A 24769-nucleotide genomic window follows, 5' to 3' on the forward strand; every position below is an offset into this window, starting at 1 on the left:
GATTTCTGATCAGGTTGTTTTGCCCTTTCGTGGCTTTTTGAGGATCGTCATTTGATGCCCAATGCTGTCACCTCTTATCGTGCTGTGCTGGCGGAGCTGTTTCAGCTTGCATTCGGAGTGGATACCACTTTGGCCCCGTTTCATAAGCTTTCTCTTGCTTTGTTTCACCTCCGGCTTGCTCATGCACCGCCTGAGCCGTCCTGGTCCTTGGACCAGGTGCTCTCTTTTCTGTCTTCTCCTTCGGGGGTCAGTATGTGGTGACCCCTTCGATTCAAGATTGTTTTTCGAAGGCTCTGTTTCTGTTGGCATTGGCCTCTAGGGGTTGGGTTGGTGAGCTTCATGCCCTCCTCGGGAGCAGGAGTTTCTGCTTTTCGGTCCTGGATGTCGGTTTGTTCGTTTGCAGCTGTCTCCTTCTTTTCTGGCGAAGGAGGAGACTGGGGCCTGTGGGAGGGGTGCTTGGGTCATTGATGCTTGGTTCGGCAGGCCGGGGGTGCATCATATGTTGTGTCCTGTTGTGGCTCTTCGCCATTATCTGCATGCCTCAGCTTCTGTGGCCGGGGACGCGCTTTAGGTTGATCCAGGTTTCCCGCGTTCCCTCTTCCAGGGCTCGGATCTCCCTGGTCGTCTACAGGATTATTAAGTCTAGCCAGCCTGTGGTCTACCCTCGTGCCCATGACGTTTGTAAGTTTGCTGTTTTGGCTGCCGTGTTAGGCAACATGTTTTGGAATTACATTCGGGCAAAGGGTTTTGGAGGTCGAACAGGGTCCTGGCCGTCTGTCGTCTGGTCAATATTCTTGGTCCCAGTCATTCATGTGTGGCTTTAGGTCACAGGTTGTAGCCAGTTGTCCCGACTTCGAGTTGATGTGTGCGGGGTGGCCGGTCTCCGGGTAAGTCCCTCTTTTACTTGTCTTCGGTTAGGTAACTCATGGGAGCTGAAGGGGCTCCCTACAGAAACCCAGCGTTGAAAGTAATGAAACGCCATTTTCTGGGTGAGCCCCGAAGGCTAACTGGCTCCTTTCCTCCCTCCGCTCGGCGATTCAGTTTCGCTTTTGATGCTCAGTCCCCGAACTGGAGGTGTGAGTAGCCAGCGTGGGGAAGGGCTGCGCAGACAAGTGGCACGGCTGCGGTGTATGTCGTTTGATTGTTTGCTGTTTATTTAGTATTTGGGGGAGTTCTTCCTCTCTGTTCGGTCTTTGGTTGCAATTTCTTACCAAGTGGGGTCTGTTTTGTTATGCTTACCATTGTGCGTGCCTAATCCCGGTCGAGGGCAGACATGTAATGTTCCCAACCACCCACATGGGTGTTTCCATAGGCCATTGCTCCCTGTGCCTCTCAGAGGGGGCCAGGTTCTTGCTCGTGGGCCCCGGTAAACTGAACGCCAATTGACTGATGCCCCAGACTAATATACCGTATCAGTCCGATAGCTCCAGGTAGTCTCCAGGGCTCACCCAGAAAATGGAGTTTCATTGTATTCAACGCTGTTTTTCTTAGATCGAAGCTAGAATATACAGCTGTTGTATGGTATCCATATCTTAGGAAGCACATCAAGAAGCTGTAAAATGTGCATAGTCATACAACTAAATGGCTCCTAGAACTGAAGGATAAGAGCTTCGAGGAGAGGTTAGAAGCATTAAATATGCCAAAACTAGAAGGTAGAAGAAAAAAAGGTGATATGATCAGTACATATAAAATAGTAATGGAAACCGATAAAATATATAGGAAAGAATTCCTGAGACCTGGAACTTTAAGAACGAGATTTCATAGATTTAAACTAACTAAACCAAGCTGCTAAAGAAATATAAGAAAATTTGCTTTCTCAGAGTGGTAGACATTTGGAACAAGTGTGGTGAGACAGTGGTGGAGGCCAAAACGGTTAGAAGTTCCAAAGTATTATATGACAATGAGTGCTGGAAAAAAGGGACACTACGAGCGTAACCCTCATCCTGTAACTACTTAGGTATTTACACTTAGGTAATTACAAGGTCAGGTGAATTGTGGATATAGGCCGATCAGGAGTGTAGCACTGTGGATCTAACTCCAATTGTGGTTCAGTAACAAACACTGGATATATAGTAGATCTTCTCCAGCACCACTGATGTTCATCAGCGTATGATGTAACACTCAACGAGTTTAGTTCCAACTTTCATGCAAGACCGTATAGCCTTGTTTTGGAGTAGACAGTTATTTCCTTATTAAAGCTACCTATTCTCTCCCCGTATTTGAGTTCTCCAATCCTGCTTTTGTTCAAGCTCTATGCTCTCGCCTTCCATCGAGCTCTCTACCCACGGCCTTGCTCAAGCTCTCTACCCACGGCCTTGCTCAAGCTCTCTACCCACGGCCTTGCTCAAGCTCTCTACCCACGGCCTTGCTCAAGCTCTCTACCCACGGCCTTGTTCAAGCTCTCTACCCACGGCCTTGCTCGAGCTCTCTACCCACGGCCTTGCTCAAGCTCTCTACCCACGGCCTTGCTCAAGCTCTCTACCCACGGCCTTGCTCAAGCTCTCTACCCACGGCCTTGCTCAAGCTCTCTGCTCCACTCACAAAAGCTCTCCGCTTCCGGTCAGCGTCGTCCCCCATTCTACACAACAAGCATCTTCGTCAATATTTATTATGACACGTCACCCAACTACTGTATCCTTATTATATTTAATAAACATCTAAATCACCACACTTTAAATGTTGTCACATAAAACCCCAAATGTTTAATCACCCTGTGTGCCTTAAACATTTGTTAATAATTATCCAACATGTGTACATTATTTACCATCTATACATAATCCACAATGTGCAAATTTTCTACGAAGTATACAATATAAATTATCACCATGTGTATGTTATCTATTAAGCGCACATTATGCACCATGCACAAAGATGGCTAATACATGCATGAATCAATACATTCATTTATATAAATACAACTAATTATTGTTATTGTCAGTTCATCTAAATGATGATCAAAATGTAATATATTAATATATTTCTTATCAAAGCCCAAGGAACTACACACTGATGGCTCCAGAGCCCATTGAGATCTCCTTCCAAGTGGAGAACCTCGGAGAGACAGCATATAACACTCAACTTCTGGTAAGTGAAAACAGTCACATGTTTAAATTAATTTGTGTAAAATTATACTAAATTTTGTAAACTTAATTAAATTCCGCAGAACAGGACAGTAAGCCTGTACTTGGGTTTGTATCAAGGTTCCCCTTCGGCCGAACTGCTGACCTTCCCTAGGATGCAACCCAACAACTGTTGTCTAGCTCCTGTGTAGCTCTATACTGTTAGGGTGAACAGCGGCATCAGTTGAAAGGAAGAATGCCCAACTATTTCTATCCTGCGCATGGACTGAACCTGGAATCAACAATTGTGAGTCGAGAACATAAGCCACTGTACTACAGGTTTGGTTTGGTTTGGTGTTGCTGATAGGCCTATCAGCTATGGTAGTCTTATTAAAACCATCACAGGAGCTTACTGACCATTGAGCAAGTTTACCTCAGTCATGAACATAGTACAAACACAACGTTAACAGACAACATATACACAGAGTAGTTGGTTATATCTCTTTGTGTATTACCCCTTGTGTTCGATATAATATATCCCAAATTAATGCATATATTATTACTTCTAAACTGTAACTGTCGAATGGTTAGTATATTAAATGCAGACAAAATTGTCATGAACTTGATCATTTTTCTATGGGGAGCCCCGTCGTCTCCCTGAAGCTATTCGAACTGATATAGTGCTATATTAGTTTTGCGTCATCAGTCACAGGAGTCCTTTTACTTACCAGGGACCACAAGCCAGAACCGGGAGCCTCTCAGAGAGGCAGAGAGAGTAGTGTGGCCGATGAACACTTCACATTTAAAGACCAGTGGAACCTCGGGCAGCGAACGGCCCTCTTTTCAAACTTTTTCGGAGTTCGTTCGGAAAGTTAATGGATGGTGGGGGGGAACAGAATGGATGGATGGATAGTAGACAGAACTGGATGGATAGATGATGGGGTAACTGGATAGATGGGTAGTGGGGGAACTGGGTGGATGGATGGATGGATGGCAGGTGAGTGGGACGGAGAGGCTGGGGGGAGGGATGGTCGGGACGGGAAAGAAAATCTTTCAGAAACACCAGCACTAGAATCAAGTATAACACGTGGAGGGAGAGTGGGAGAGCAGGTGAGAGTGAGTGGATGTATGAGTAGCATGGCGGGCAGCAAATGGGGTGGATAGGTGGACAGCAGTGGTTGGGCAGGTGTCAGTATGTGATGGCGGGCAGTAGTGAGATGATTAGCAAGATGGGCATAGTGGGTGGGCAGCAAAACGAGTAGGTGGCAGATAGTAGACTAAGGAGTCTTTATATATATATATATATATATATATATATATATATATATATATATATATATATATATATATATATATATATATATATATATATATATATATATATATATATATATATATATATATATATATATTTATATATAAATATATATATATATATATATATATATATATATATGTCGTACCTAGTAGCCAGAACGCACTTCTCAGCCTACTATGCATGGCCCGATTTGCCTAATAAGCCAAGTTTTCCTGAAGTAATATATTTTCTCTAATTTTTTTCTTATGAAATGATAAAGCTACCCATTTCATTCTATATGAGGTCAATTTTTTTTTATTGGAGTTAAAATTAACGTAGATATATGACCGAACCTAACCAACCCTACCTAACCTAACCTATCTTTATAGGTTAGGTTAAGTTAGGTAGCCGAAAAAGTTAGGTTAGGTAAGGTTAGGTAGGTTAGGTAGTCGAAAAACAAATAATTCATGAAAACTTGGCTTATTAGGCAAATCGGGCCTTGTATAGTAGGCTGAGAAGTGCGTTCTGGCTACTAGGTACGACATATATATATTTATATATATATATATATATATATATATATATATATATATATATATATATATATATATATATATATATATATATATGTCGTACCTAATAGCCAGAACGCACTTCTCAGCCTACTATTCAAGGCCCGATTTGCCTAATAAGCCAAGTTTTCATGAATTAATGTTTTTTCGTCTACCTAACCTACCTAACCTAACCTAACCTAGCTTTTTTTGGCTACCTAACCTAACCTTACCTATAAATATAGGTTAGGTTAGGTTAGGTAGGGTTGGTTAGGTTCGGTCATATATCTACGTTAATTTTAACTCAAAAAAAAATTGACCTCATTCATAGAGAAACGGGTTGCTTTATCATTTCATAAGAAAAAAATTATAGTAAATATATTAATTCAGGAAAACTTGGCTTATTAGGCAAATCGGGCCTTGAATAGTAGGCTGAGAAGTGAGTTCTGGCTACTAGGTACGACATATATATATTTATATATATATATATATTTATATATATATATATATATATTTATATATTTATATATATATTTATATATATATTTATATATATATATATATATATATATATTTATATATATATTTATATATATATATTTATATATATATATATATTTATATATATATATATTTATATATATATATATATATATATTTATATATATATATTGTGACGATAATCTTCAAGAGATTGAGCCTGCTCTTCCCTCCAAAAATACGTCACTACAAATATATAAAACTACTATGGAAGAAATGTCCAACAACGACAACAACATCTCCAAGGTTTGCCAGAGAGCAAAACGTATGCAGCCAGGAACACCTGCTCCAGCTCAAACCGCCAAACTACCTGTCTTGTTGCCGGCTCCTCGCTGATTGGCCGCCGGTCTAGCTGCAACTGCACTCACCCACCATACTACTTGATGTCTGGGGCCGCCACGACCTCAGTCTTCAGAATATTCAGTGCTTTCATACGGTTAACACGTCTTCCTGGTAGACGTAAGCTTTGGCTTACGTGTACTAAGAGAGGTGATAGCTTAAAGCCAATATTCCTGCACCTCTCATTTTATTGTATATTGCACAGCTTGTTATTGCTTACTTGTCTTAACGTAACTTTTCATTTTTTTCATTTAATTATTCTTATTATTTTGATTGATTTTTATTATACGAATTTGTATGTCCATTTTATTCATGTTTTGTTTATTTAACGTAATTAAAATTCCATTGTTAAAATTTACTTGTGTTTTGTGTGTCTTCTCCTTACCTTACCACAGACGAAGTTCCAGATTTTCTATTTTTTTTTAATTCTATGTGACGAGGCCATACCCCTAGCTTTGAACAGCCGAACACCAACGCGTTACCGTCACATATTATATGGGGGCCTGTCCTAGGAGCTTCACTCAGGTACTGGTGCCAAGTGGTAATTTATGGTAAGCGTATTTAACTTTGTTAACGTAGCTTTTACTATTTTTCATATTCAATTTCATTTTTTATATGGTGCGGTGTATTGTGCATTACGAGAGTAACATATGGTGAAGGTGAGACAACTTTGGATTACGTGGTGACTGTAGGCCTCAGTCATACTCTTAATTGGTCATCTCTCCCTCCGTGTTATTACTCGTGTTTACCATCTTTGTCCCTTGGATATTTCTCATTTTTGACAGATCATCATATTGGTACCCTTGTACTGTGGTCTGCCCCGGGTCAAGAGCACCCAATCTTCTGCAATCTGACTGTAGGAGGACAAAGAGGACCATAGTTCCTCTAGCTCGAACTTTAGTTGCTGAATTGGGACCTCAGCAGCAGTTCTCGTCACCAGTTGACACCTCGCACCCCTACACGTCAGTCAGAGATGATGATACATACAACGGTAGGGAATTAGCTTACTTTTTCAGAGCACAAAAGTTCGCTAATTCTGTAAGTATCATATTAAATTCAGTAGGAAAAACTTGCTTTATGTCCTATAGAGACTCGGCAAGGTATGCCTACATCCTTGGACTACCAATTTTACTTTTGAGGCAATTAACTGTTTCATTTGTTTTCGAAACTCTGTTTCATTTGTTAGTAGGATTTTCTTGCCCTTATCCTCTTACATGAGTACCGGGTACAAGATTTCCTGCGCCCTTGATTTAAATTAATCATTTAACATCTTGTACTTAACTTTAATTGTTAAAGATCCCACAGGATAGGTATCAGTTGCCACGTTGTCCTGTTTCTGACATTCACTATAACTGAATATTCGTTGTACCTTTATTTGCTAATTTCACCATGTTTCGTCTCCAAGTTTTCCGTGCAAATCCAGCATGTGAAATAGGGACTTTAAGTCGTGCCAAGAGGACTGAATTACAAACTCTTGCACATGAGTATCAACTAGAAGTTCCCTACCAAGCCAACAAAAATGACCTACACAACCTGTTGCTGGATTACTATTTAGAGCAAGGTAAGATAGACTCTGAAACTCATGAAACTTACTATATTGCAGATAAAACTGATTTGGCAACGCTGAAACTCAAACTAGAGCTGGCCAAGATTGAACGTGAACAGCAAAGGGAAGCCCTCGAACAACAAGAACGAGCTGCTGCCATACGAAGGGAAGAACAAGAACGTGAGATTGCCTTACTCCAGGAGCGGGAACGAGTACAGCTTGAAACACTCCAGGAGCGGGAACGCGTACGGCTTGAAACCAAACAACGCGAGTTGGAGATGCAACGCGAACATGACAAGCAACAAGCGACTCTGGCTCTAGAGTGTCGTCAACGAGAAATCGCCTTGGAAACTTCACACTTCACTCAACGCCAGCAAGCTACTGCCAATCTTCCCGTCAGTTTTAATATATCACATGCAAGTAAGTTAATGCCATCCTTTGTAGAAGCAGAAGTTGATGTGTTTTTACCACCTTTGAAACCCTTGCTAATCAACTCAGTTGGCCTGTCGACCAATGGGCCACACTTCTCAGAGTCCATCTTACAGGTAGAGCTGCAGTCACACTCAGTACTTTGGCGTCTGAGAATGACTACCACACTCTGAAACAAGCAGTGTTGGACGCCTACCTCCTCTCTACTGAAAGTTATAGAAGGAAATTCCGTGACCACCTGAAGGCAAGTACCACTACCTTCCTTGAGTTTGCTAACACAAAACGGAGGTATTTCATGAAATGGCTGGAAGCAGCACATGTCTCTACTTTTACAGAACTCGTCAACCTGATGCTAGTTGAAGAATTCTTGAGACGTGTGCCGCCTCCTGTCCGTCTCTACTTAGCAGATAAAGAAGAAACCGACTACCTGAAGTGTGCTAAGTCGGCTGACACTTACAGCCTCATCCACCGGCTGACACCCGAACCATCCTCCAGTAAGAAGTTGTGGTACAGTTACGAGAAAGTGAGCACCGATCAAGCTGGTTCGCAACTGTACTGCAAGTATTGTAGACTCTATGGACATACCATAGACAAGTGTGGTAAGTCTCAATACAAGGGAACCAATGACCCACAGAAACCCAAACCAACTCCTAAGTCCGGTAAGCCTGTGATGAATGTTGGTGTTAATGTTAATGATCTTTCTCTTTTCAGTAACCACCTGTATACTGGAACTGTCTCTGCCAACGGTTCAAATCCGGAGGGACGTTTCAAATTGAAGATCTTGAGGGACACAGCGGCTCTTCAATCGATCATCTTGAAGTCGGCTGTGCCCAACATCGTCTACACCGGAGAAACTGTCTTCATCACTGACCTCACTGCTACCACTCCATACCCTCTCGCCAGAGTCCACCTGGATTGTCCCTACGTGAACGGAGAAGTCCAAGTCGCCGTCAGGGAAAAGCCTTTTCCCATGCCTGGAGTGCAACTTCTAGGCAACGACTTGGCAGAAGACCTGCAACCGACCAACCTGATCGTCATGGACAAACCCCAGGTCTGTAACTCTGTGCCAAGTAACCCTATTCTAGCGTATGTTCCAGCAGAGGTTCAAGAGAGTGATGAAGTTTCTCCTCCGGTTCTCGTGACCACCCGTGCACAAGCCGCACGTCCACAGCCGGCTGACTCTACTGCTACCGCTGTCCCTCAAGACCCTCAGAAACTACCCCCGCATCTGACCAAGTTGGAGTTCCGTAAGTTGCAGAGGGAAGATCTTACTTTAACACCATTGTTTTTCCAGGCTGAGACTCAACCCGACAGTATTCCTGGGTTCTTCCTAGAGAACGACTTGCTCTACCGCAGATATAGACCCAGTAAACTGAAGGAGGAGGACGATTGGGCCAACATCGAACAACTTGTGATTCCTACCAGCATGCGGCCCACTATTCTACACCTGGCCCACGGAGCATTCTCCCACTACGGCTTCAACAAGACTTACCATGGAATTCGTCAAGACTACTACTGGCCAGGTATGGTAAATAACGTCAAACAGTACGTAAAACAGTGTCATACATGTCAGATGGCAGGCAAACCGAACATCTCCATTCCCAGAGCGCCACTGATTCCCATACAGGTGCCTGCGGAACCTTTCCACAAACTCATAATAGACTGTGTTGGTCCTTTACCTCGGACCAGTTCAGGTAACGCGTACATCCTAACCATCCTGTGTCCTACCACCAGATTTCCCATAGCAGTTCCAGTGAAGAACATCACGGCTGCTACGGTTATAAAACATCTATTGAAGATCTTCACTCAATACGGATTTCCCAGGGAGATTCAGAGTGACTGTGGTACCAACTTCACCAGTGATCTCTTCAAAAGGACACTGGAGGAGTTCAACATCAAACAGGTATTGTCCAGCCCCTATCATCCTGCTTCACAGGGTTCTCTTGAACGTAGTCATCAGACTATCAAAGCACTCTTGAAAAAGTTTTGTAGTGAAACCTCTAAGGATTGGGATAAGCAAATCGACCTTATAATGTGTATTTACAGAAGTCTCCCCAATGAGTCCCTAGGAGTATCTCCTTATGAGATGCTCTACGGCCGTAAGTGCCGTACTCCCCTTAAGGCTTTCAAAGACTCTCTCCGAGATGCCACCTTCAGTGAGCATCAGAATGTGCCCCAGTTTCTTCAAAACCTTCAACACATTCTAGAGAGAGTCCACCGTTTTGCCCATGATAATCTATTGAAAGCCCAGGAGAAGATGAAGACTCATTACAACCAGACCAGCAAAGTACGAAAATTTAAGCCAGGAGACTTCATTCTAGCATACTTCCCTATCCCAGGTTCACCTTTACAAAACAGGTTTTCAGGACCCTACCGCGTCCAAGAGTGCAGAAATAACAACAACTACGTCATAGAGACTCCAGATAGGCGGCGGAAGACCCAGCTATGCCACGTCAACCTCCTGAAACAATATAATGGTACTCCTCCCACTGTCCTGATTAACTGTTCTACCTTCACAGAACCCTACATCCACAGTGAGACCTTCCCAGCTTCTCCTCCCGAAAGCACTGACAAGGAGTCAGCGCTTTCTAATTCCGAAATCCTTAATGATCTTCCCAAATACTTTCAGGATAATAATCGTGCTCCTTTGCCCTATTCTAATTCCACTCTCACCTCGTCAGATAAGCCCTTCATCCTCCATGTCGACGCCAGTGGTACCGACGTTGGTGGTGTCGTGATGCAGCAACGAGGCGAGGAGAATACACCTGTCAGCGACTACTGCTACAAGGAACTACGGAACAATTGGCAAGGAGCTACTCTTCATCATCCTGAAGCTCCAGCACTTCACTCCACACCTGAAAAGTGCTCGGTCTACCATCAACACGGACCACACCACCCTACACCTCCTGCAGCACGCCCACTTCTCATCTCAACGTCTTCTACTATGGGCTTGCTAACTGCAGAAATTCAACCTGGAGACACGCAATACCAAGATTCCGACAACATCTTAGCCCCTGATCTCTCCAGAGTTTATGAAGTAGAAGCGACTCCATCTATTATTCCACCACATAACGACGTACTTCTTCCAGAACCGCAGGCTTCGGGGGAGAGTTGTGACGATAATCTCCTTCAAGAGATTGAGCCTGCTCTTCCCTCCAAAAATACGTCACTACAAATATATAAAACTACTATGGAAGAAATGTCCAACAATGACAACAACATCTCCAAGGTTTGCCAGAGAGCAAAACGTATGCAGCCAGGAACACCTGCTCCAGCTCAAACCGCCAAACTACCTGTCTTGTTGCCGGCTCCTCGCTGATTGGCCGCCGGTCTAGCTGCAACTGCACTCACCCACCATACTACTTGATGTCTGGGGCCGCCACGACCTCAGTCTTCAGAATATTCAGTGCTTTCATACGGTTAACACGTCTTCCTGGTAGACGTAAGCTTTGGCTTACGTGTACTAAGAGAGGTGATAGCTTAAAGCCAATATTCCTGCACCTCTCATTTTATTGTATATTGCACAGCTTGTTATTGCTCACTTGTCTTAACGTAACTTTTCATTTTTTCATTTAATTATTCTTATTATTTTGATTGATTGATTTTTATTATACGAATTTGTATGTCCATTTTATTCATGTTTTGTTTATTTAACGTAATTAAAATTTCATTGTTAAAATTGTGTTTTGTGTGTCTTCTCCTTACCTTACCAGAGACGAAGTTCCAGATTTTCTATTTTTTTTTAATTCTATGTGACGAGGCCATACCCCTAGCTTTGAACAGCCGAACACCAACGCGTTACCGTCACAATATATATATATTTATATATATATATATTTATATATATATATATATATTTTATATATATATATATATATATATATATATATATATATATATATATATATATATATATTGTGACGGTAACGCGTTGGTGTTCGGCTGTTTAAGGCTAGGGGTATGGCCTCGTCACATAGTTATAAAAAAAAATAGAAAAACTGGAACTTCGTCTGTGGTAAGGTAAGGAGAAGACACACAAAACACAAGTAAATTTTAACAATGAAATTTTAATTACGTTAAATAAATCAAAACATGAAAAAATGGACAAACAAATTTGTATAATAAAATCAATCAATCAAAATAATAAGAATAATTAAATGACACAATGAAAAGTTACGTTAAGGCAAAATAACAAGAAGTGCAACACAAAATTAAATGGGAGGTGCTGGAATATTGGCTTTAAGCTACCACCTCTCTCAGTACACGCTAGCGTCTAGCCGGGAGGAGTGGTAACCACGAAAGCACTGAACATTCTGAGGTCTGAGGTCGTGGCGACCCCAGACATCAAGTAGTATGGGGGGGCGAGTGCAGGTGCAGCCAGACCGGCGACCAATCAGCGGAGCCGGTAGCGATCAACAGGTAGTTTCGCGGTTTGAGTCCGAACAGGTGTCTGGCTGCAACGTTTTGCGCTCTGGCAAACCTTGCTGGTGTTGTTGTCGTTGTTGGACATTTCTTCCATAGTAGTTTTATATAATTTCAACGACGTAATGGTGGAGGGAAGAGCAGGCTCAATCTCTTGAAGGAGATTATCGTCACAATATATATATATATATGTCGTACCTAATAGCCAGAACGCACTTCTCAGCCTACTATTCAAGGCCCGATTTGCCTAATAAGCCAAGTTTTCATGAATTAATGTTTTTTCGTCTACCTAACCTACCTAACCTAACCTAGCTTTTTTTGGCTACCTAACCTAACCTTACCTATAAATATAGGTTAGGTTAGGTTAGGTAGGGTTGGTTAGGTTCGGTCATATATCTACGTTAATTTTAACTCCAATAAAAAAAATTGACCTCATACATAGAGAAAAGGGTTGCTTTATCATTTCATAAGAAAAAATTATAGTAAATATATTAATTCAGGAAAACTTGGCTTATTAGGCAAATCGGGCCTTGAATAGTAGGCTGAGAAGTGAGTTCTGGCTACTAGGTACGACATATATATATATATATATAAATATATATATATAAATATATTTATATATATATATATATATATATAATAAATAAATATATATATATATATATATATATATAGGCAAGACATCTCTTTCTAGGCATTTAACGATGCATAAGCAACAGGGCTCCATTAAGGAACATATAATCTCTTCCCACAACCAAACTATCGCCAGAGAAATCCTAGTAAACAACACAGAAATCATCGATAGATACAGCGATAGCAGACGGCTTGACGTTTGCGAGGCACTGCACATTAAGAAGTCAACACCAGCAATCAACAGCCAATTAATGCACAATTATATTCTACCCACCTCAAGACTCCGCTGCAATATAGAAGCATCAAGAAATATGGAACAATAGGCTTTCTACAATCACTTCTATTCAATACCCATTGTTTCGTGTTCTGTCTTGTGTTGATGAAATTAATACCCTATTAATACCACCTCTTGTTCTGTCTTGTGTTGATGAAATTAATACCCTATTAATGCCACCTCACCCCATCCACCTCTCTCAAATGTAGATATAAAATCGGAGATGCGTAAGTTCTATTCAGTTGTGTATTTGTAAACTAAAGTCTTTGAAAATGTAATAAGTTTTACGAAACGCGCTCGTGTCGCGTCAGACTAGAAATAAAAATGAATTTTGGAGAATTGATTTTTGATTTACCTCCAACAGTGAAAAGATATATATATATATATATGTATATATATATATGTCGTACCTAGTAGCCAGAATGCACTTCTCGGCCTACTATGCAAGGCCCGATTTGCCTAATATGCCAAGTTTTCCTGAATTAATAAGTTTTCTCTAATTTTTTTCTATTGAATTGATAAAGCTACCCATTTCATTATGTATGAGGTCATTTTTTTTATTGGAGTTAAAATTAACGTAGATATATGACCGAACCTAACCAACCCTACCTAACCTATCTCTATAGGTTAGGTTAGATTAGGTAGCCGAAAAAGTTAGGTTAGGTTAGGTAGGTTAGGTAGTCGAAAAACAATTAATTCATAAAAACTTTGCTTATTAGGCAAATTAGGCCTTGCATAGTAGGCTGAGAAGTGCGTTCTGGCTACTAGGTACGACATATATATATATATATATATATATATATATATATATATATATATATATATATATATATATATATATATATATTATATGTCGTACCTAGTAGCCAGAACGTACTTCTCAGCCTACTAAGTAAGGCCCGATTTGCCTAATAAGCCAAGTTTCCATGAATTGTTTTTCGACTACCTAACCTAACCTAACTTTTTCGGCTACCTAACCTAACTTAACCTATAAAGATAGGTTAGGTTAGGTTAGGTAGGGTTGGTTAGGTTCGGTCATATATCTACGTTAATTTTAACTCCAATTAAAAAACGTTGACCTCATACGTAATGAAATGGGTAGCTTTATCATTTCATAAGAAAAAAATTATAGAAAGTATATTAATTCAGGAAAACTTGGCTTATTAGGCAATGTGGGAAAAACCTGCTGGGATTGATATAAGAGGAGACTACCAGGGACTTGTACTGAACTAAATTAAAAAATTACTGTCTGCAAATTAATTCAATTAAAATCTCTAGCTAGGGTTGTAAATCCTAGATCCTCTTTTCCTAATGACAGATTGTGGGCTGTAAGGGACAGGTGGGGTGAATGACTTAGTTGATAGAAGTTCCAATCCACCTGTAGACAGGGATCTCACATCAGCTTGTATTTTATACAAGGATAAGATTTGATAAATTCAGTTATCTGACTGAACACTGGCTCTGTTTAAATCAGGGATTTAAACATACATAGTCTAACCTAGCACCATAACTTAACAGCCAATATGTACTTATACTATAAACAACAAATTAAATTGTAAAAGTATAATAAATGACCTTAAATGTAGTCTTAATACTATTAACTTAGTACTAGAAATTATATTCAATTAAATGAACTTATATGATAACTTATAAATAACTAAGCAAGCAATTGATAACTTAATTTATATATTCAAATATATATGCAGACATATTCAATTTATACAGTTAGCTTGACTGAATCTTTTCCAAAACTATGGACACTTGTGAGGTTTTTACTTATTGAGGCTGAATTATTTTCTGACACAATGGACACCCATGAGGTTCAGTGCTTGGATAAGATTCACAGCTACACTACAATTTTAATAAACTTACTGATATGTGAGGCTTAGCCTCGCTTTTTAACCAACAGACAGATTTATAGGATATTAAAGTTACACAAGCATACAATTGGCCAATCATACACCAAATAACCCTCAATATACTTCTCTGCCAGTCGGGGTGCCTGTCTGACAAGTTTGCCAGACTGATTAACTCTCTCTTGTTGAGTTTAGGCACGATATTTTGCTACAGCGTTGCTGTATGATGATCTGGTAGCGTTGCTACGTGATTATCCTGCAGTTGCAGAAGAATGATTCGAGATAAAAGTTTATGAATGAAGGTGGAGGAAACCGTGTCACTGATCTCCACTATACACTCTATTTTATGTGAATGTTCACGGATTTTCCTTGTAGATATTGTCCAGGTACTCCCCCAGTTCTAGAGAGTATTCACTGGCGATAAAAATGTTAGATAAGGTGTCCTTGAGCTGGTAATGTTCGCTAAGGATCAGTCACTTGTTCACTCATTTGTAAACAAACGCGGAGTGCCGCTGGGCTTGTTGGTGGGCGCTTCACTCCCCCCATCGCCCTGCCATGCTCTCTGAGCACGGTAGCCTTCAATGAATATTGATTGATTATTTTTACAGTCTAGACTTATGATTAAGATAAGATGTGATTATAATATAATTAGATATAAGATTTAAAGATTATAAGTAGTATTTGAAAGTACCACTGATTCTTATTAAGGATTCGATTTTTAATCCTACCGGATGTTGAATCAATGTTCCAATAGTTTTTTAATTAAGAAGTCCTTCTAGAAGCTTCTGGATCCTTGAGAAATCATGTACAAAGTCACGTAGGCATCAAAAGGGCCCCTGTTGCGTACGTGTTCATGGTGCCATTGTCATCCAGGATCAAGCTATAATGAATCTTTCATGATTCAAATATGATTTTGATACGATTTAGATATGATTTTGATATGATTTAGATATGATATAGAAATTATACATTTCTTAGATGATTATTAGATATGGTGGGTAAAAATTTCCCACATCTTCCAGAGGGAGAGAACTGGCACAGAGTCCAATACTTAGGACAATAGTAACCATATGTATTTATTTACTCTCCATTGGATTGATAATACAAGTGCAAATTTTGCTTGCACTTTTGTGCTGCTGTCCGTTGTGGACGATTGTGTCTGTTAGGAGTCTGTGGGTCTTGTGGAGTTAGAGTCTCTTGAGGTCTCTCAGGATCTAACTGCAGCTGGCTCACTGATTCCATGTGGATGAGTTTGTCCAATGTCTTCAGGGAAGTTGTTCCTTTAGACAGGATTTTGACTATTCTCAAAATCCCCTGACTATCTGGATGGACTGAGACAACTTTACCTAATGGCCAGTCAGCCCTAGGGCCATCACTGTCTACCAAGACAATATCGCCAGGTTGGAGATTAGCTATATTATGTGGGACATTGGCCCCATAGTGATGTTCTCGTAGAGATGTAAGATATTCTTTTGTCCAAACATCATTCCATTTTTGGATTATGCTGGACAGATGCTTATACCCCTGAACCAACTCGCTTTGACCCACATATGAGGGATCTCTGATCTCATCATCCACTAGAGATGGTACTGGAGTCAGAAGTCTTCCATACATTAGGTGGGCAGGACTTAATGGCTCATGTTGAGTAGGATCCTCAGACAAGTAAGTCAACGGCCGGTTATTCACCCTTGATTCTATTTCCGTGATTACTGTCTGGAGTTCTTGAAGATTGATTTTCTGACGGTGTAGAGATTTTCTCAAGGATCTTTTTACAGTTCCTATTAACCGTTCATAAAATCCTCCGTGCCATGGGGCTCTCGGAGGGATAAATTTCCATCTGCAATGACGCTGTTCCAGTGTGGAAGTAACTGCAGGATGGGAACAGATTTCCCGTAGACATGCTTCTCCAGCTACCAAGTTTGCTCCGTTATCTGAAATCATCAGCTTAGGGCATGATCGGCGTGCTGCGAATCTGCGGAAAGCTTGAATAAATGATTGAGCAGTCATATCGGGTGTTACCTCTAGATGTACTGCCCTGGTGGTAGCACAGGTGAACAGACAGATGTATGCCTTGATAGGTTGCTTATCTGCAGTCCCTGTTAGATATATTGCTCCTGTATAATCTACTCCTGTCGTTTCGAAAGGTTGTAGATGGACCACTCGTTCCTTTGGTAGGGGTGGTGGCCCTGGATAAGAGCAAGTTCTTGCATCGTACCTTCGGCATATCATGCAATTCTTCAAGATTGATTTGACTGACTGTCTTCCCTGAGGAATCCAGTACTGCTGTCTGATTTGTGTGAGTGTGTCTAACACTCCTCCATGTTTGATGATTTGTTGATGTGTATGCAACACAATCAACCTTGTGATCCAATGATTTTTTGGTAAAAGCCATGGATGCACGGTATCTAGATTGATATCTGCGTGTTTAAGTCTCCCTCCACAACGCAGAATGTTGTGATTTTCTTGGTCTATCCACAGACCGAGATTGTGTTTTAACTTATATGGAAGATTTTCATAGTTATTCCCATAAGTTTCTCTCTGGGCTTGTCTTACCCAATAGATAAGTGCATCAGGAAAAGTGTATTTTATACCTTTTTTCCTGAGATAATGAAACACGTTCTGTGTTACATTGATTAATTTGATGAGCGAGGAGTAACGAGTACAATCCAAGACTGATATTTGAGCTCGCTGCCTGGTGGTAGTTATGGTTTGTGTCGTAATGACGTGTGGCTTTTGTTCAGGCCAACTACCATTCACTAACCATCGGGGCCCATGAAACCAAATATCTGCCTTTGCAAACTGTTTAAATGTCATACCTCTTGATAAGAGATCAGCTGGATTATCCTTTGTTGGTACATGCAACAATTGAAAGCCTGCGGAAATTTCTTTAATTTCCGAGACGCGATTTTTTACATATGGAGTTGGACAGTTGTCGTTTCGTACCCATTGTAGGACAGCTTCATTGTCAGACCATATAATGACATCTTTGATGTTCATGGTAGACAAGACTTGTTTGATATGCACTGCTAAGCGTGTTCCAGTTAGCAGTGCTGTTAGTTCCATCTGAGGCAAAGTCCTCTTTTTTAATGGAGCAACTCTGGCCTTAGAGGTGATAAGATATGATTGATTAGAAGTCACTAAGTAAGCACAAGCTCCAAAAGCTTTGGCTGACGAGTCTGCGAATACATGTAGTGATACTTCTTCATTTTCCTCGACTATGTGTCTCGGAAAGATTATCTTTTCAACTAAAGTTTGTTCTTGAGCCACTTCCATCCAAGCTTTTTGTAACTGGATTGGTAGTGGATCATCCCAACCAACCTTAGCTTTCCATGCTTGTTGCACCAATAAACGCCACTTGATAGTCAAAGGATTTAGTAGACCAAGTGGGTCGAATACTTTGCTAACTTGTGAAAGCAAATCCCTTTTTGTAGTGATGTTGTAATTTCCTGGCACAGATTTGATCGATATTGTGTCCGAGATTAAATCCCAATCCATACCTAACACCTTTTGTGATTCTGGTACGTGATATTCAGGGTAATCTCTTGCTATTTGATTATTCAATGTTGCATTATTAGAGGCCCAAGATTGTAGTGGCATGTTGGCACCTTGTAGCTCCTTGTTGGCCTCTTGATATAATTGTAACAGTTCAGTAGTACTGTTAACTGTCCCTTGAAAATTATCTACATATAGATTTTGACTGATTTCAGTCTTACAGGGACTTGATGATTTCTTCAGATGAGTATCTAGAGTTGCTTGCAATAGAAATGGACTGCTTGTCGCGCCGAAAAGAACTGAAGAGAATCTGAAAGTCACTACAGGACTATTGACATCTTCTGGGTTCTCTACCCATAGAAACTTAGTGAAGTCTCTATCTTCTTCCTGTAAGCCAACTCTTAGAAAGGCCTTACTTATATCTGCTGAATACGCATATTTGTTAAGTCTAAACTTCAACAGTATGTCATACAATTTCTGAGTTAGACTTGGACCTGTTTGCAAACAATCATTTAGACTGGTTCCTTGGGGTCCAGATTTAGAGCTACAATTAAAAACTATCCGTAAAGGAGTTGTTTTTGATTCTCTCTTTACAGCCATGTGAGGTAAAAAATGGCCTGTTTGCTTATTGTCATGTTTCACGACTTCGATGAATTTATTCTTTAATTGTTGAGCAATAATCTCATGATAGAGTTTTAAATGCTCAGGCCTTTTTCTTAGCTTTGCTAGTTGCGATTTAAATTGACTATAAGCCATGTGATAATTGGTAGGTAAGGTTTTATGATTGATTTTCCATGGTAGCCTTACCCAGTACTGTCCATCATAGTACTGTACAGTTTCTAAGTATTGATTATATGCACAGACATCATCAGGACTTGGTTGTTCAGGAATTATTCCTATGGCATCAAGTTCCCACAATTGAGGTACAGATTCTAATCCATCATCAATCATGTGGGGGATTTTAAGTGGTGACTGTTCTTTGCCTAGTCATGCCACTATTACAGTTTCTGTATGATGTGATTTTTCAGGAGTTGAAGGTTCAAGATCTAGTATAGGTCCTGTCATCAATATGCCTCCTGCTGATTTGAGTATATTCATACCCATAGATTCTTCTGATCCCAGAATGAATCGATGATAGTAGTCAGCTCCAATCAGGATTCCGATATCTCCTATGTAGTCAGAATCGAGTAGAGGATCTGCTAATTGGATTCCTTTTTCTTTTAGGAATTTAATAGTTGCTGTCAGACCAGTCACTTCCATTTCAGTAGGAATTTTATCAACTACTATGGCTTCTACTGTCCTTTGGGATGTACCTAGACAGACATTGAGTTTTACTACTGGAAAGGTTCTACGACCAGAATTAGTAAAAAACCCTGATATGGATGTAGATACTTGCTTTGAAGATTTAAGTTGTAAATCTTCTGCCATCTTTTTACTGATAAAGGTTTTCTGTGACCCTTGATCAAAAAAGCCTCTAGTTGGAATACAAATTCCTTGATTGCATAGTTCTAGCTGTGCAGTAGGCAATATGGCTGCTGTAACAATTTCTGTATCCAAGTCGTTGACATTGCTCATTACTGTACAGAATTGTACGGCTGTTGTGGTATTATCATCTTTGGGCTTTGCCTGAGATGCAGGTTGATTATTGGAAGTCTGTGATCTGGATTGAGTGTTAATATCACCACAGAGTGCTGTGTGATGTACACTTTTATGACAATATTGGCAGTTCTGCAATTGAGTGATACACTCACTAGTATCGTGCTTCCGTAGACAACGGATGCACCTGTACAGAGATTTCAGTCGATCGATTCGACTGGCACGGCCTACATAAACTGTGCATTGATAAATGGTATGTGCTTCTTGACAGAATAAACATTTTGGGGCACTTGTAGCTCCTTTTGTCTTATCTGTCTTAGGAGCTTGGTTTCCTACAGTTCTGTTAACTGTGGGGGATATAGCATAAGAGCCAACATTATTCTGTTTCCACTTTGCAGAAGAGGAATTTTGTTGCCTTGATTTTTGACTGCCATTTTGGACATTTTTATTTTTGTCCGTGGATTCACCTTTGGGGATTTTTTCTTGAGATCTAAGTTTTCCTCGGCTTCGTAATCTTTGTACGTAAGCTCGAAGTCCATCAATGATTTGGCTTTGTGATAAGATGTTGGTGTTATAATGAGTGCATAGGCTGTCTATGACCTCATTTGGAAGTTTCCTTTGAATGATTAACTTTATAAGCCACTCTGCATCACCTACAGGTACTTTTGTACTGAGGGCTTTGATGATTGATTCTATAGACAATCGAAATGATTGTAGTGACTCATAACTTTTATTTGGAGAGGGTAAATCCAATAATTTGTACGAGAGACGTGCAATTGCAGTCTCCTTATCACTGTAGTTATCTTGTAACAACTGTAAGGCATGGTCGTAATCATCATCCGTTAATGACAAATTAGCAATGACCTGCCTTGCCTCTCCCCGTAACTGGCCTTGCAATTATTGAAACTTTGTCGCCTTTTTGAGAGAGGGCTTGGAGTTTATTATAGAATCAAAGTGTCTCCAGAAGGTATCCCAATCGTCTTCATCCTTGCCCTCAAAATATGGTAATTGTACCTTTGGGAGCTCTGCGGCTATATGTGTGATAGTTGCATTGCTCTGTTGAGTGGATGAGCTCACATTGGATTGGGTTCCTGCTTGAGATATTTGTTTGATTAAAGGATCAAGTTGATCTTGGATTTTATCTTCATACATTGTCATTTCAACGACAATTTCCTGAAGTTCCCTTCGGGTTAAATCTGCATTAGCCATTTCTGTTAGATAAATTTCTGCATGGCGTTTGATTTGTTCATACTTATCCACAGCTGCTTTTACTCTGGTATTCAGAATTATTAAATCAGGAGATGGTTGCCTAGCCAACTTTTGACATTTGTCAATCAGTTGAGTTAGGTGATTTTGCAGACCATTAAGTGTCCTCCTATTTCCTGTTTCAGCTGCTGGTGGAACACTGTTAGCCATTTTGACCTTTTCCGAGTTTTGGAGATTCCGAGATTTTTCTCTTTTTTCTGATAAATATGTTTGATGTTAATGTATTTTGATAAATGAGCTTTCCTGTCTACTTAGGTAATGATTCCAAAGATCGTCCTTCATTTCCTCCCTGGAATCTGGTTGTAGCAGGTGTTCAATTATCAAAAGTATTGTAATAATTTGATTTGTGACCCGAATGCACGAATGCACCAAGTTGGTAAATCTTGTAATAATTTTTTAAAAATAGTAAATGGCACTATTTTTGCAAAGTTATTACAAAATCTGTTACCATAATAATTGTTAGATAAAATACAGTAGAATGTCTACTGGTTTTACCTGTTATAGGGTATGATATAGTTGATTATGGTTAGATTGTAAGGAATGCTCTTACAGTGATGATAACACTTTTTTAAAGAATATTATGTAATGAGCAGCTCTGAAAATCAGTAGATTAGAGATAATGCTAGATAATACACTTAAATATATATGTAATGTTACCACAATGAGGTAGATAATGATATTTTATGATTAAGATGCAGTGCAGTGTCTTTGACACTGATATACTTAAGTACTGTTGTTTCTTAACACAAAACAGTATCAGTTTGTTATGAATGCTTACTAGTTAATGGATATGGTGGCTTAAGCCACTGCAAACTATTTGTTTACTTAGATATATAGCTATGATAAATATTGGCTGATAGCTAGGTTAGGCCAGAATATGTAAGAATTATTCCAATGCAAAATCAAGAAGTTTCTTATCTATTTGGCACTGAAATATTCGGTAAACAAATGATCATAAATATCTAGGTACAAAAGACCATTATTATCTAGGTTCGAAGGACCATTAATGTGGGAAAAACCTGCTGGGATTGATATAAGAGGAGACTACCAGGGACTTGTACTGAACTAAATTAAAAAATTACTGTCTGCAAATTAATTCAATTAAAATCTCTAGCTAGGGTTGTAAATCCTAGATCCTCTTTTCCTAATGACAGATTGTGGGCTGTAAGGGACAGGTGGGGTGAATGACTTAGTTGATAGAAGTTCCAATCCACCTGTAGACAGGGATCTCACATCAGCTTGTATTTTATACAAGGATAAGATTTGATAAATTCAGTTATCTGACTGAACACTGGCTCTGTTTAAATCAGGGATTTAAACATACATAGTCTAACCTAGCACCATAACTTAACAGCCAATATGTACTTATACTATAAACAACAAATTAAATTGTAAAAGTATAATAAATGACCTTAAATGTAGTCTTAATACTATTAACTTAGTACTAGAAATTATATTCAATTAAATGAACTTATATGATAACTTAAAAATAACTAAGCAAGCAATTGATAACTTAATTTATATATTCAAATATATATGCAGACATATTCAATTTATACAGTTAGCTTGACTGAATCTTTTCCAACGCTGTGGACACTTGTGAGGTTTTTACTTATTGAGGCTGAATTCTTTTCTGACAGAATGGACACTCATGAGGTTCAGTGCTTGGATAAGATTCACAGCTACACTACAATTTTAATAAACTTACTGATATGTGAGGCTTAGCCTCGCTTTTTAACCAACAGACAGATTTATAGGATATTAAAGTTACACAAGCATACAATTGGCCAATCATACACCAAATAACCCTCAATATACTTCTCTGCCAGTCGGGGTGCCTGTCTGACAAGTTTGCCAGACTGATTAACTCTCTCTTGTTGAGTTTAGGCACGATATTTTGCTACAGCGTTGCTGTATGATGATCTGGTAGCGTTGCTACGTGATTATCCTGCAGTTGCAGAAGAATGATTCGAGATAAAAGTTTATGAATGAAGGTGGAGGAAACCGTGTCACTGATCTCCACTATACACTCTATTTTATGTGAATGTTCACGGATTTTCCTTGTAGATATTGTCCAGGTACTCCCCCAGTTCTAGAGAGTATTCACTGGCGATAAAAATGTTAGATAAGGTGTCCTTGAGCTGGTAATGTTCGCTAAGGATCAGTCACTTGTTCACTCATTTGTAAACAAACGCGGAGTGCCGCTGGGCTTGTTGGTGGGCGCTTCACTCCCCCCATCGCCCTGCCATGCTCTCTGAGCACGGTAGCCTTCAATGAATATTGATTGATTATTTTTACAGTCTAGACTTATGATTAAGATAAGATGTGATTATAATATAATTAGATATAAGATTTAAAGATTATAAGTAGTATTTGAAAGTACCACTGATTCTTATTAAGGATTCGATTTTTAATCCTACCGGATGTTGAATCAATGTTCCAATAGTTTTTTAATTAAGAAGTCCTTCTAGAAGCTTCTGGATCCTTGAGAAATCATGTACAAAGTCACGTAGGCATCAAAAGGGCCCCTGTTGCGTACGTGTTCATGGTGCCATTGTCATCCAGGATCAAGCTATAATGAATCTTTCATGATTCAAATATGATTTTGATACGATTTAGATATGATTTTGATATGATTTAGATATGATATAGAAATTATACATTTCTTAGATGATTATTAGATATGGTGGGTAAAAATTTCCCACAGGCAAATCGGGCCTTGCATAGTAGGCCGAGTACGACGTTCTGGCTACTAGGTACGACATATATATATATATATATATATATATATATATATATATATATATATATATGTACTCACCTAATTGTGCTTGCGGGGGTTGAGCTTTGGCTCTTTTGTGTATATGTATATATGTATGTATATATATATATTATTAAATATGACCGAAAAAGTAAGATTAATAATTCTAACACGAATTTTCTCAATCTTTCGTACATTTCTTTTCACTGCTGGTGGTAATTCAAAAATCAATTCTCCAAAATTCATTTTTATTTCTAGTCTGACGCGACACTTGAGCGCGTTTCGTAAAACTTATTACATTTTCAAAGACTTTAGTTTACACATACACAACTGAATAGAACTTACACATCTCTGATTTGTTTATATCTTCATTTGAGTGAGGTGGATGGGGTGAGGTGGTATTAATAGGGTATTAAATTCATCAACACAAGAGAGAACACGAAACAATGGGTATTGAATGGAAGTGATTGTAGAAAGCCTATTGGTCCATATTTCTTGATGCTTCTATATTGGAGCGGAGTCTTGAGGTGGGTAGAATATAGTTGTGCATTAATTGGCTGTTAATTGCTGGTGTTGACTTCTTAATGTGTAGTGCCTCGCAAACGTCAAGCCGTCTGCTATCGCTGTATCTATCGATGATTTCTGTGTTGTTTACTAGGATTTCTCTGGCGATGGTTTGGTTGTGGGAAGAGATTATATGTTCCTTAA

General features: G+C 39.5%; 1 protein-coding gene across 1 annotated transcript in view; it reads left to right on the plus strand.

Moving 5' to 3' along the window:
- LOC123763674 (integrin alpha-8) overlaps positions 1 to 24769 on the plus strand; it is a 293676-nt gene that overhangs the window by 121342 nt on the left and 147565 nt on the right. The window contains 1 exon segment of the mRNA XM_069304445.1: positions 2991 to 3084. Coding sequence (XP_069160546.1) covers positions 2991 to 3084 — 94 coding nt within the window.

Source organism: Procambarus clarkii, chromosome 52, assembly GCF_040958095.1.
Source record: "Procambarus clarkii isolate CNS0578487 chromosome 52, FALCON_Pclarkii_2.0, whole genome shotgun sequence".
In the NCBI taxonomy this organism is placed as follows: domain Eukaryota; kingdom Metazoa; phylum Arthropoda; class Malacostraca; order Decapoda; family Cambaridae; genus Procambarus; species Procambarus clarkii.